Here is a 14,145-nt window from a genome sequence, read left to right on the forward strand (position 1 = left end):
AGCAAGTTTATGGACATTTGTTCTTCAAGTGGCGAACCTGAAAGATGTGTAAATGATTTGAAAGTAGGGAGCCTCGAGTCCTGCATGTCGAATCAGTCGAATAAGCACCAACGCTATAAAAGTTTTTAAAAGTACAGTCTCACATCTCTGCTGCATCATCAGCTCATGCTGGAACGCACGTCTGTAATCTCAGATCTAAACAGGATGCAGCGGTGGCCTCATTTCAACCAGAGCGCATGGTCAAGTTTTCCCCTCAGAGGTAGTCAGAGGGGCGGAAGATGCTGTGGGTTCTGCACACGACGTCATTCATGCAATAGTTAAATTGGTCAATATGCTTCACCTGCGTCAAAGGCAGAGTTTGTAATTCTGCAAAGCGAGCAAGATTTGAAAAGTAACCCATCCCCACGCATCTCTCACACACATGCAAAGGCTCCACCTGCAAAAGGAAAGCTGAATGCAGCCTTTATACTTAAGGGGAGGAGCCAACCGTCCCGTCCATGTAAACACGACTCAGACAACAACAGAGCCAGCGCAGCTCGAGCTCCTCGTAGAGTCAGGACTCAGAGACACATTCAAACAGGAGAGACTGGATTTCTGCCGTCCTTCTGTGTAGAATCATGCACATCCTTTCTTTTATGCTACTTATTCAACTGTGTTACATTTTGAGAGTCTTTCAATCTGAGTTTTAAAAGTGTGCAGCAACTCTGTTAAAATGTGTCACAAACTCTGTCTTCCTCCTCGCCCTCTCAGCAAACATCGTCCTGGTTGTGAAATGTTTGCTTAATTTATTGCACGTACACAAGATAGTACTCTTTCTAACTACGTTTCTTTTAATGATTCATTCCTCTGTTGGTTTGTCTAACTCTTAAAATATGACTCATACATGATCTAATACTAGACTGATGGGAGCTGAGTGAGTCAGGCAGTTGAATAAAGAGTGCTTCAGGCTGCAGAAAGCGTCCTTCACCTACATTACAAGACGACATGTGTCCCAATAAAATGACCTGCTGAAGGTGTAAACCACACTATTCTGATGCTCTCGGACACATTAACACTGTCTCTGTGGAGACGTTTTCCGAGTTAGTGTGTGAGTGCGCCATGTATAAAGGCCGTGGTCGTCCATGAGGGCGGCCTGTGTTTAAAACCGCCCCCCCCCCTTCATTTAATTCCCCTCTCTCTCAGTACAAAGTTTCTTTCTTGAGTCTTTTACAGGAAGAGAAGAGCTACAAAGGAGTTGTTGATTTAAACTTAACCTACCAGCTGCATTAAAGTCAAACAGGTTTTAGACATTTGCATTCGCTTTTTGAATTGGCCTTTTGTGTTAAAGATAACAAAAAGACCTCCTCCTAAATCAACAAGCATGCCCTCTATATGGATTATGTTGTAAAAATTTACAATGGGCGATGCAGTGCAAAGGTCATGTTGACACAGGTGTAGCCACCGCTTACGCTTTCTCCCAACCCTTTTGTCCCGATGGTATAAAAAGAGTCACCTGCCTCGTCTTCCTCTCCACCTATAGCTCTGTTCATCCGTGTCGGTCGTCCAAGTACCTCTTCACAATCAGCCACCTTCAAAGCTGCAATCATGTCCAATCTGGAGACAGCCATGGCCCTCTTGATGAAGACCTTCGACACCTATGCTGGTGCTGAGGGCCGTAAGGATACGCTAAGCAAAGCTGAGGTCAAGACTTTGCTGGAGAAGGAGATGCCGGGCCTGCTCAAGGTATGGACACGTTTAGGAGAGGGCCGCTATACGGGGGAGAACATTCAGGATGACTGACAGATGGGGCCGTATAAACATCAAAACATCACTTAATTTTTTTCCAATAATAATTCCAATAATTATTATTAATATTTCCTGCTGCTGGGGTGGATGTTGGAGCAGGCTGTGAGTGAAGGTGGTGGTTGTAGGGAAAGCACAGTCCGATGGTGGTGGCTGGGCGTCAGGGACGTCGGGTGGTACTAGTTCTAGGTCAACTTTAGAGTCTTGGCTTCTGCTGCTGGGTTTACTCCCGGGCATTGAACACACTGTCTGATTTTAAGTTTCTTGATCTGATCCAGAATATTATACATTTAGTTTTGCTTAGGTTCAGTTCCTTCCCTACTGCAGCCAAAAGTGTTTTAAAGTTGTTCCAATAGGAAAAAATATTGTGTCATCTGCAAATAAAATTGTCTTTCTCGTACAGCGGCGCCACAGATATTATTAAAGGTCACATATTCTGTAAAATTCACTTCACCATGTTTCTCCAACACTCACACGTGTCTCTAGTCTGTCTATATACCCCCTAATGATGATAAAAGTCCATCCTCTCCGTCTTCTGCCGGCTCCACTTTTCAGAAAATGTGTGCTTAAACAGGCCGTTTGGAGATGTTTATAGACATGATCAAATACAGGATCAGAGTGGATTTACAACAACACACTTCACACACATGTTGAAGAGCTGAACTGGTTGAAACAAAGGAGACGATGTCACCTTTAATGTACTGAATAAACAACAAACCTCCCAATACCGCACTTTGGTGAACCTCACAATTAATAATATAAATAACCACAACGTGAAGGTAGAACTTATGTAATCAACTTTATTTTAAATGAAGCACTATGAGTGAGTATGTTGTTTTGTCCACCTGTAAATTAAGTTGCAGCAATTTCTGAAAACAAAGGCTTAAATAAAACTGAGTCTCTATAAATATAGCGGAAAAAGAGACAAAACGAGCATTCACCATTGGGCTACTGAAAGAGTTAAAACAAAGTTTTGTTGTCGTGTGCAGGCAGCGAAGAACCAAGGTGAGGTGGACAAGCTGATCCAAGGTCTGGATTTTAACGGGGACTCCGAGGTGGACTTCAGTGAATTTGTTGTGGTGGTAGCTGCTCTAACCTGCGCCTGCCATGACCGCTGTTCCAAGTGAGCACACCCCAAGGTGGGGACAAGTGGCGCCAACGAAGAGATAAAGTACCTGTGATGACTGTTTTGTTTACCACCTGAATTAAATGATTAACTTACCTTTTACTTGCCTGTGAAGTTTATTGTTACTTACACAACGTGATGGAAGATTTACACACACTGTTGTGGGAGTTTAAAAGACTAATAAACAAAATGAAATGATGTTGCGTGAAATCGATTGTTTCAGAGGATCTAGGAGTTCCTCGTGCACAGCCATACTACTCTGTCAAGGTTTAACTCGAGCTATATGTGGTTCAAATAATCAGAGCCACACCTTTAACCTGATTCAATTAACGTGATGATTGAAGGCTTGCTAAGTGTGTTCCTCCCTCATTCAGTATCGTTGACTGAAACCACACAAAAGCAAAGGCAATGGTGTAAAGAATATGTAGGCTAATAATTAATTTCTGTATTAAACTATTTATTTATTTCATTGAGTGTTTACCTAACCTTGTAATTCTTATCACTATATATACAGATCAAGCCCTTGGCATGTTAGCATGCTCTCTGTGTTCTTTGATGTGCGAACATGGACCTGCGTCTGCCGGTCTTGTAAACTAAGCTGCCATGATTACGTAAAGCCGTAATCTGGGGCGGCTGTGGCTCATTGGCTCAGGTAGAGTCAGTCAACTCTCTACATGAAGGTTGTGGGTTCCATCCCAAGCTCCTGCAGCCTCATGCCCCATGCGTTCTTCGGCAAGGCACTTGAACCTTAGACTTAGACTTTAGACTTTATTGTCCCAGAGGGGAAATTCTTTTTCACCTGAAGTCGCTCCTTCTGCTCCGTCGACGGAGTATGAATGGTATTAGTTACGTCTGACGGACACTTTGCACAGCAGCCTCTGCCATCAGTTTGTGAACGTGTGACCTGCAGTGTGAAAGTGAAAAATACACACGCTCATTTACCATTGAATCTATGAGATACTTTGAATCCATGTATAATGTATAATCTGGGCGACTGGGCCTTTTGTGTTTCAGGGTCGACTGTTACAATGACTCCTGTAGATTTCGTCACCTGTGAAGTGCCGTCAAGGCTGCAATGGAATAGTAGTATAGTAACATCCACTAGAGGGCTGTGTTTCAATAACTGTCAGGCTTCTAGTGTTTGACAACATGACAGGGCGGTTCCTTACAGAGAGAGAAAGACATTATTGTTGAAGTTGGTATCGGCAACATTCAAAGGAAAACACAAACAGTTGGCTCGCTATCGGCATCCTTGTTGTCTGCCAGGACTCCACCTATGTGCATGTTTGTGCAGGTGGGAAGGTTCATTACCTTTTTACAGAAGTAGTTTGTGTGCTTTTGTTTTTTTCATATCTAAGATAGCCTCCCTACCCTCCGGGTTTTGATAATTTTGAAAGTTTGAAAGCGTCATTGCACTGCTCTCTTCAAAGCCAGCAGACTCGTACAGAAATCACCCACCTAGCACTATAATAATAATAATAATCATAATGATGCACAAGACCTTTCTAACTACTCACAGACACTTCACAAAGAATAACAACAAATTAACTAAGACATCATGTAACACATGGAGGGTGAGAAGAGAGTTTGTTAGTGGGCATAGGCGATGTTGAGGAGCTTATAGAGATTTCTGAAAGGTGGAGAGTGAGGGAGGATCCTGAGGTTTTTTGGTAAAGTGAGGTCCAGAGGGTGGGAGCAATGAAGAAGGCCCTTTCCCCCCCAGGGTCCGATGGTCGGTCCAGCAGGGTGGGGACAGGAGGTTTGCGTCAGCCGGTGGAGGAGCTAACTTTATGCAATGTAAGCCTTTGGAGTGAACATACTTTGTATGTTAACAACAGCCTGCCCAGGGACTGCAGGGGGAAATTAGCACAAGTGCTACAACCTGGTACAATGCATCTTTCCTTTCTGAGGTTAATGTGTATTGTACACTGCCCCTGTTCAAATAAATAAATAAATGAAATAAATGAAACTTTTCACATCCCTGCTCCTCTCTCCACGACGAACCCAGGAATCCTTTCCCCTCTTTCGGATGATGAAGGATCTTCCAATTCCTTAAAGGACCAATCTGTAAGATGAATTCAATTCAGAGATTACCTTAATCTATCATTAAGGAAACTGGCTCTCACAACAATGCAGCAGCCAGTATGTCCTCCTTTGACTTTCAATAACAAAAAAGCACTGAGTGACGTCACCCATTTTTTTTACTGCAGGGGGCTTTGGAGTCCCGTTTGCGGCAGCCTCCATACTGGAAATGCTGTCTCATCTAATTTACAGTCAACTCAAGGAGAGTCTGAGAATTTGAAGTTAAGCAGAAGCATGTTGTTGTTTACACTGTTGACCACTTTCAGTGTTTCTTTCTCCCAGGATGTTTCTGTGCTAGCATAACCTCACCCGCTTGTCATCGACGGTTTCAAATAAAGTAAAGAGTAACAGGTGCTTTTAAACGTCAGCTTTAATCCGTTATTGAATCTGGCCAGTAACTAGTTAATTCATTTAGATTTAAAGATGCCGTTTGCACCGACCACAGAGGCTGGTGATGGCGCACATGTTGCAGACAATTTATGAAAGACCGGCAAAGTGAGCATACTGGTTTTCTTAAACAAAAGAGCACATATCAGAGTGTATAAAAACAGTCCCCGCCCATAAACAGGTTTACTCCTCACTTATTATGTAACATGCACACAGGGAGTTGTCGGTCTTGGGTTGTTCCCACACTGGTTTTCTCGTCAGGTATAAAGAAAGCTGCCTGCCTCCGCCTTCCACTTCGCCTTCCACTCCATCTGCAGCTCCGTCGACTCGTGTTTGTCCTCTCTTCTCCTCTTAACCATGTCAGACCCATCAGCCATGACGAACCTGAAAGCAGCCGTTTGCATCCTGGTTTCGACCTTCAATAAATATGCTGGAGCTGAGGGCTGTAAGAAGACCTTAAACAACAACGAGCTCAAGAATTTGATCCAGAATGAGATGCCTGAACTGCAGGTACAGTACACGCCTTGACAGATAAATTACTGTTCAGACTGAGGTGATAACAATCAGACATGATTACTTTGGAAAGTTTTAACTTATTTAGTAAATGCAGCTTCTCAGGAATGTGTGCTGAATTTTAAAAGACGCTAAAGGTACTTAAAAAAACCCAACAACATCAGAACCAAAAGAATATAATATTTTCTGTCTAATTTTTTTCTATTCATTGTCAGATTGGTGTTTATAAGGATCAAACTTTCTAGAAATGTTCTGTCTCTTCCATGTTTGTTTCTTCTTAAGTTATTTGGCCGTTGGCATCACATCTTTGAATTTGTATTTTCTGCTGATGTTGTGCATGTCTTCCTGCCTCAACATGAAATTTAACCTGTTTTTTGAATAAGAAATACATACCTGTGACATTACAAAGAAAACTTCTTTTTGATTTTAAAAGTCTACAATTTTGGCATTGAACTTGTTTAGTGCTCCCCACTGCAAACACTGTATTATAGCTTTAATATGATTGTTCTTTTGTTGGTTTGCACAGGACCCAAAGTGCAAGCAAGGGATGGACAAGCTGTTCAAAACCATGGACCAAAACGGCGATAAGAAGGTTGACTTCCAAGAGTTTGTCACAGCTGTAGGTGCTGTGGCCTGTGTCTACCACGAATTATGTCCTAGTATGTGAGCATGGCGACTGCACCCTTGGGCGGGGCCAAATGACATAAATGAGATCCCTGTGTTCACTTGTTCTGTCAAACAACCGAATAAAATCAATAATTTACCATTCATCATCATGTGAAGTATTTTGTTATTACATGAAATCATGATATATAAATAAATACTCACAAAGGAAAATTGACGTGACAAAAATTATAATGATTGATTTTTCTATTCCGAGACTCACAGCTGACTGATCACCTGCCTATGAAGAAGTATTAAGGCTACATTAAGGGGAACTTTTGAAATTTCATTTTGTGATTAAAGTTACAAATCTACAAAAAAAAAACTCGAAAATTTACCAGAACTAAGTTGTAAGAGAAGAAACTCATAAATTTACAAGAATAAAGCTGTACATTTACAAAAAAGTCATACAATTAAGTGATTAAAGTCGCAAGAGAAGATACATCGATCGTACATTAACTAGAATCAATTTGTATATTTATGACATTAAAGTTGTTTCAGAGCAGCAGCCACCTGTACCAAAATGAGGAGCTTCATCTTGTGAAGGTACTTTAGAAAAGATGTCACAATTAAGGAGATACTTAATACAGATTTATTGAGTATTAGACCCTCTGTGTGTTGACCTGGTACAAGGTCTGTTAAAAGGGCGTCAAAAGAAGACCATTGATTGATTATTCTTTATTATCCCCGGGGGACAATTTGTTTTACAGCAGCCATTGGCACAGCCAACACATAAATACAATGAACAATAAATAAAATAAGACATATACAAAGAGAAGAAAAATAAAAGAAATTACCCAATTAACCCATAGATGTCATCCTGGAAAGTTACAAATTGCAATGTTTAGAGCTGGTTCAAATATTTAACTTCTAATGGTACAAATGATTTTATATACCGGTTTGACTTTGCTTACCTAGAGAAGGCAAACCTTCTCCCTGATGGTAAAGGCCGAAACTCTGCGTGGAGAGGGTGAAGAGGGTCTGCCAAAATGGCGTTTGCCCTCCGGACACACCTAACCTGGTAGACCTGGCTCAGATCATCAAGAATGACACCGATGATCTTTCGGCACTGTTTAACAATGCTTCCCAGCCTATTTCTGTTAATCAAATTAAGATTACCGAACCAGCATATCATTGAAAATGTGAGAATAGACTCGACAAATGATGACAAAAACATTTTCATAAGTGAACTTTCAACATTAAAACTCCTCAGCTTCCTTAAATAAAACAGTCTCTGATTGACCTTTTTACAGATCCTATCTGTGTTGGCCTCAAAGGTCAGTTTATCATCCAGTATAGTGCCCAGGTACTTCACTGACTGACTGTTTTTGCACCCTGCCAAAGTGAGCGTACTGGTTTTCTTAAACAAAAGAGCACATATCAGAGTGTATATAAACAGTCCCCGCCCATAAACAGGTTTACTCCTCACTTATTATGTAACATGCACACAGGGAGTTGTCGGTCTTGGGTTGTTCCCACACTGGTTTTCTCGTCAGGTATAAAGAGAGCTGCCTGCCTCCGCCTTCCACTTCGCCTTCCACTCCATCTGCAGCTCCGTCGACTCGTGTTTGTCCTCTCTTCTCCTCTTAACCATGTCAGACCAACCAGCCATGACAAACCTGAAAGCAGCCGTTTGCATCCTGGTTTCGACCTTCAATAAATATGCTGGAGCTGAGGGCTGTAAGAAGACCTTAAACAACAACGAGCTCAAGAATTTGATCCAGAATGAGATGCCTGAACTGCAGGTACAGTACACGCCTCGACAGATAAACTACTGTTCAGACTGAGGTGATAACAATCAGACATGATTACTTTGGAAATTTTTAACTTATTTAGTAAATGCAGCTTCTCAGGAATGTGTGCTGAATTTTAAAAGACGCTAAAGGTACTTAAAAAAAACCAACAACATCAGAACCAAAAGAATATAATATTTTCTGTCTAATTTTTTTGTATTCATTGTCAGATTGGTGTTTATAAGGATCAAACTTTAAGGACCTCTAGAAATGTTCTGTCTCTTCCATGTTTGTTTCTTCTTAAGTTATTTGGGCGTTGGCATCACATCTTTGAATTTGTATTTTCTGCTGATGTTGTGCATGTCTTCCTGCCTCAACATGAAATTTAACCTGTTTTTTGAATAAGAAATACATACCTGTGACATTACAAAAAAAACTTCTTTTTGATTTTAAAAGTCTACAATTTTGGCATTGAACTTGTTTAGTGCTCCCCACTGCAAACACTGTATTATAGCTTTAATATGATTGTTCTTTTGTTGGTTTGCACAGGACCCAAAGTGCAAGCAAGGGATGGACAAGCTGTTCGAAACCATGGACCATAACGGCGATAAGAAGGTTGACTTCCAAGAGTTTGTCACAGCTGTAGGTGCTGTGGCCTGTGTCTACCACGAATTATGTCCTGGTATGTGAGCATGGCGACTGCACCCTTGGGCGGGGCCAAATGACATAAATGAGATCCCTGTGTTCACTTGTTCTGTCAAACAACCGAATAAAATCAATAATTTACCATTCATCATCATGTGAAGTATTTTGTTATTACATGAAATCATGATATATAAATAAATACTCACAAAGGAAAATTGACGTGACAAAAATTATAATGATTGATTTTTCTGTTCCGAGACTCACAGCTGAATGATCACCTGCCTATGAAGAAGTATTAAGGCTACATTAAGGGGAACTTTTGAAATTTCATTTTGTGATTAAAGTTACAAATCTACAAAAAAAACTCGGAAATTTACAAGAACTAAGTTGTAAGAGAAGAAACTCATAAATTTACAAGAATAAAGCCGTACATTTACAAAAAAGTCATACAATTAAGTGATTAAAGTCGCAAGAGAAGATACATCAATCGTACATTAACTAGAATAACTTTGTATATTTATGACATTAAAGTTGTTTCAGAGCAGCAGCCACCTGTACCAAAATGAGGAGCTTCATCTTGTGAAGATGTCACAATTAAGGAGATACTTAATACAGATTTATTGAGTATTAGACCCTCTGTGTGTTGACCTGGTACAAGGTCTGTTAAAAGGGCGTCAAAAGAAGACCATTGATTGATTATTCTTTATTATCCCCGGGGGACAATTTGTTTTACAGCAGCCATTGGCACAGCCAACACATAAATAAAATGAACAATAAGTAAAATAAGACATATACAAAGAGAAGAAAAGAAAATAAATTACCCAATTAACCCATAGATGTCATCCTGGAAAGTTACAAATTGCAATGTTTAGAGCTGGTTCAAATATTTAACGGCTAATGGTACAAATGATTTTATATACCGGTTTGACTTTGCTTTCCTAGAGAAGGCAAACCTTCTCCCTGATGGTAAAGGCCGAAACTCTGCGTGGAGAGGGTGAAGAGGGTCTGCCAAAATGGTGTTTGCCCTCTGGACACACCTAACCTGGTAGACCTGGCTCAGTGTTGTGTTCCAGAAAATCTTTAGAACCAATCGCACGACTCAGAGACAGTTGGACGTTTACAAATAACAATTTATTAGAAACGTGACTCGGGGTGAAATAATTGTGCAACACAATAATAAATGTGACTCTAGTGAACCCTAAAAACCCTAAACCCAAACACGCGTGACGAGGAGCCAGATCGGACACACGAGACGACACAGGGAAGACGGAGTCGCAGGAAGGATGGGAACAGGAACTACAGAGAGGGAGAAAACACGAGAGGTTAACAATAACGAATAAACACAAGTATCCAAGATAACTAGAAGAGCGAGAGCTGACACTGAGGTAAAAACCCATGGAGATGAAACAATAATCTGGCGCTGGCTTCCTGGAAGGAGCCAGCCTAAATAGCCAGTTGATCATGAGTGGACACACCTGTGACCGCAGCTGAACCTAATGATATGATTAGTGAGGGAAGGGAGACACGAGGGAACTGACAGACAGGGAAACAAACAACAAAACTGCACGTGGAACCCCAAACATGACAGTACCCCCCCTCAACGACCGCCTCCTGGCGGTCCTCCAGGTTTACCCGGGTTGGCACGATAAAAATCCCTGATAACTGAATGATCCAGAATGAGAGCTCTGGAAATCCAGCTCCTTTCCTCCGGACCGTACCCCACCCAGTCCACCAGAAACTGGAACCCCTGGCCTCTCCGTCGAACGTCCATAATTTTGTTGACAGTAAAGGCCGGATGGCCGTCGATGAGCCGGGGGGGGTGGAGGGGCGACGGCCGGAGGGCTCATATCACTGGTCACAAACGGCTTGAGCTGTGAGACGTGAAACGTGGGATGAATTCTGAGAGCCGGGGGAAGTCTGAGACGGATAGCAGAGGGATTAATGACCTTTTTGACCTCGTATGGGCCGATAAATCGAGGAGCCAGTTTCTTGGAAGCAACACTTAGAGGAATGTCTTTTGAATTTAACCAAACCTTCTGACCTGGAACATACACCGGAGCCTGCATCCTCCGTCGATCTGCCATTTTCTGGTTGCATTCCTTAGTCCTTAATAAGGCAGCACGAGCCTCCCTCCATGTCCTGCGAATCCGCCGCAAGTGGCTTTGGACAGAGGGTACTGCAATCTCCTCCTCCTGACTAGGAAACAACGGAGGTAAGTAGCCCAACGAACACATAAACGGAGCCATACCTGTGGCCGATGAGGTGAGTGAGTTATGTGCGTACTCCACGCAAGCCAGATGTTGGCTCCAGCTGTTCGGCCTCTGCTCACACACAACGAAGCATGGTCTCCAAGTCCTGATTCGCCCTTTCCGTCTGTCCGTTGGTTTGCGGGTGGTACCCGGACGAAAGGCTGACCTGGGCCCTCAAAGCTCGACAAAAAGCGCTCCACACTTGAGACGTAAACTGGGGTCCTCGGTCGGAAACAATATCTAGAGGAATGCCATGCAACCTGAAGACATGCACTGTCATAAGTTCGGCAGTCTCAGAAGCAGAGGGCAGTTTGGGAAGAGCAATAAAGTGAGCAGACTTGATCAACAATAGTAAGTACCACTGTGTTACCTTCGGAGACTGGTAATCCTGTGACGAAATCCAACGCCACATGCGACCATGGACGTCTTGGTGTCGACAGAGGACGTAACAGCCCCGCAGACGGACGATGAGACGCCTTACTCCGAGCACAGACGGTACATGCCAGGACGAACTCCTTAACGTCTTCAGTAATGGACGGCCACCAGAAATGTCTCTTTATAAAGTCTGTGGTTCTGGTGACGCCAGGATGGCAAACCATCTAAGATGAGTGTCCCCACTGAAGAACCTGCGAACGGACCACATCTGGAACAAATAGACAGTTAGCAGGTCCTCCACCTGGATCAGGGTGATCCTTTTGGGCCTCTCTAACCACCGACTGAATCTCCCAAGTAACAGATGCCACCAGGCATGAGGGAGGCAGGATGGTGTCCTGTAATTCCACATCCTTGATGTCTTTAAGAAACTGCCTGGAAAGCGCATCAGGTTTCACATTCTTACTACCAGGCCGGTAAGTAACAGTGAAATGAAATCTGGTAAAAAATAAAGCCCACCGGGCCGGTCTAGAATTTAGTCTCTTGGCCGTTTGAATGTATGATAAGTTTTTGTGATCCGACCAAACCACAAAGGGCACTTCCGCTCCCTCCAACCAGTGACGCCATTCCTCAAGCGCCAACTTAACAGCAAGTAGCTCCCTGTTACCCACGTCGTAATTCCTTTCAGCAGGAGAAAGCTTACGGGAAAAAAACGCACATGGATGTAACTTCTTGTCACCTGAGTCTCTTTGAGAAAGCACCGCACCGACTCCGATGTCTGATGCGTCCACCTCCACGATGAACTGCTTTGAAATGTCAGGTTGCACCAGGATAGGTGCTGATGAGAAACGCCTCTTGAGGTCAATGAATGCTCTCTCGGCATCCGTCGCCCATGAAAATGGAACAGTGAGTAAGGTGAGTTTCGTGAGAGGTGCAACCACCTGACTATAGTTCCTGATGAACCTCCTGTAGAAGTTGGCGAAACCCAGGAATCTTTGAAGTTGCTTGCGTGAAGTAGGGGCACCACTACCAATCCAGCACCGCCTTCACTTTCACCGGATCCGTCCTCACTTGACTGCTCTCAAGAATGTATCCCAAAATGGAAACAGAGTCAGAATGAAACACACATTTCTCAGCTTTTACGAAGAGTCTATTTTCCAACAGTCTCTGAAGCACTTCTTTGACCAAAACCATGTGTTCCTTGAAGGTCTTGGAAAAAATGAGAATATCATCCAGGTAAACAAAAACTGAATGGTCCAAAAAAATACGTCGTTGATGAGGTTTTGAAAAACCGCAGGCGCATTCGTAAGACCAAACGGCATAACTAGGTACTCAAAATGTCCGAGATGAGTATTAAATGCAGTTTTCCACTCATCTCCCTCCCTTATACGAACCAAATGGTACGCATTACGCAGATCCAGTTTGGTAAAAACAGTAGCACCATGAAGTGGTTCGAATGCAGAACTGATAAGGGGTAATGGATACTTGTTTTTTACCATGATGTTGTTCAATCCTCTAAAATCGATACATGGGCGCAGAGATTTATCCTTCTTGTCCACGAAGAAAAACCCGGCACCAAGAGGTGAAGACGATGGCCAGATAAACCCTGAACTGAGAGACTCGTTAATATACTTCTCCATAGCATCTTTCTCAGGTTTAGACAAGTTAAACAACTGACTAGAAGGTAAAGGAGCACCCGGAAATAGATCGATCGCACAATCGTAAGGTCTGTGAGGCGGCAAAGTTTGCGCTCTTTCCTTGCTAAAAACCTTGCTAAGGTTGTGGTAAACAGGAGGCACTGAAGACAAGTCAACCGGTGAAATGACGCAGGCACTGGAAGTCAATTTACACAGAGGTACAGCTGAAGTTAAACAATTCGCATGACAAAAATTACTCCAACCCGTGATCCGACCCGTGGACCAATCAATGTCCGGGTTGTGACGCTGAAGCCAGGGGAGGCCTAGCACTAGGGGAGCGTGAGAGGAAGGCATGACATGAAAGCTTAATTCCTCTCTGTGATTGCCCGCTAACGTAAGCGACAAAGGAAATGTCTCAGAATCAACATGAGCTAGTAATTGGCCATTTAACGCGTCCACTTTAAGAGGAATCGAAGTGGACTGACAACTAATCTCGGCCTGTCTAACTGTGCCACCTGTGCGCCGACGTGAGTGGCCGCACATTCAGTAGCTCCGTCCCTGTCGCACTTGTCTGATATGTTATTCGTTTGTTGTTGTGGCTCTGTGCCAACTTCTACGTTTATAGTTTTTATAGTACTATACTATATAGTTTTTATAGTACACCTTCAGTGTATAACTTTATGTATCCTATGGATACGTTTTCGTGTTTTCGTGGAAATAGCAGCGGAAAACTTTCCTATTCACGGGAAACGCTGCTCTCGCTCCGGTCAGCGGGACAAGCCGGCATCGTTCACCCGATACCAGAGGAGCTGAGGCGGCGGTACAGAGGCTGTCGGGCCGGGGCTCTGGTAAGGGCTAAGCTCGCGGCTAAGCGATGGAGGTACAAGCCCTCGGTTCCGGTGATAGTTATGGGGAACGTAAACTGTCTAACCAACAAGACAGACGAGCTGGCTGCT

General features: G+C 43.1%; 2 protein-coding genes and 2 long non-coding RNA genes across 5 annotated transcripts in view; 3 read left to right on the top strand and 1 right to left on the bottom strand.

The window, feature by feature from the left end:
- Nucleotides 1–14,145, bottom strand: part of LOC306841228 (equilibrative nucleoside transporter 2-like) — a 112,389-nt gene that overhangs the window by 53,836 nt on the left and 44,408 nt on the right. The gene's annotated exons all lie outside the window — the stretch shown is intronic.
- Nucleotides 1,429–3,010, top strand: LOC306841512 (protein S100-P-like). Its single transcript, XM_079371448.1, has 2 exons — nucleotides 1,429–1,722; nucleotides 2,772–3,010. Exons 1-2 carry the CDS (start codon nucleotides 1,585–1,587, stop codon nucleotides 2,907–2,909), a joined length of 276 nt encoding a protein of 91 aa, XP_079227574.1. The 5' UTR covers nucleotides 1,429–1,584; the 3' UTR covers nucleotides 2,910–3,010.
- LOC306841524 lies at nucleotides 5,615–6,660 on the top strand. The gene is made up of 2 exons (XR_013781542.1): nucleotides 5,615–5,887; nucleotides 6,417–6,660. It is a non-coding gene; the product is annotated as an uncharacterized lncRNA (long non-coding RNA).
- On the top strand, nucleotides 8,004–9,079 carry LOC306841576. Its single transcript, XR_013781562.1, has 2 exons — nucleotides 8,004–8,298; nucleotides 8,836–9,079. It is a non-coding gene; the product is annotated as an uncharacterized lncRNA (long non-coding RNA).

The sequence above is a fragment of the Symphodus melops genome (assembly GCF_947650265.1).
Source record: "Symphodus melops genome assembly, chromosome: 20".
NCBI classification, from domain to species: Eukaryota; Metazoa; Chordata; class Actinopteri; order Labriformes; family Labridae; genus Symphodus; species Symphodus melops.

Bases quoted from the DNA above. Each gene is read 5' to 3' on its own strand.
- LOC306841512 (XM_079371448.1), top strand. From the start codon at position 1,585: ATGTCCAATCTGGAGACAGCCATGGCCCTCTTGATGAAGACCTTCGAC. The intron at 1,723-2,771 runs GTATGGACACGT...TGTCGTGTGCAG, and splicing joins AGATGCCGGGCCTGCTCAAG to GCAGCGAAGAACCAAGGTGA.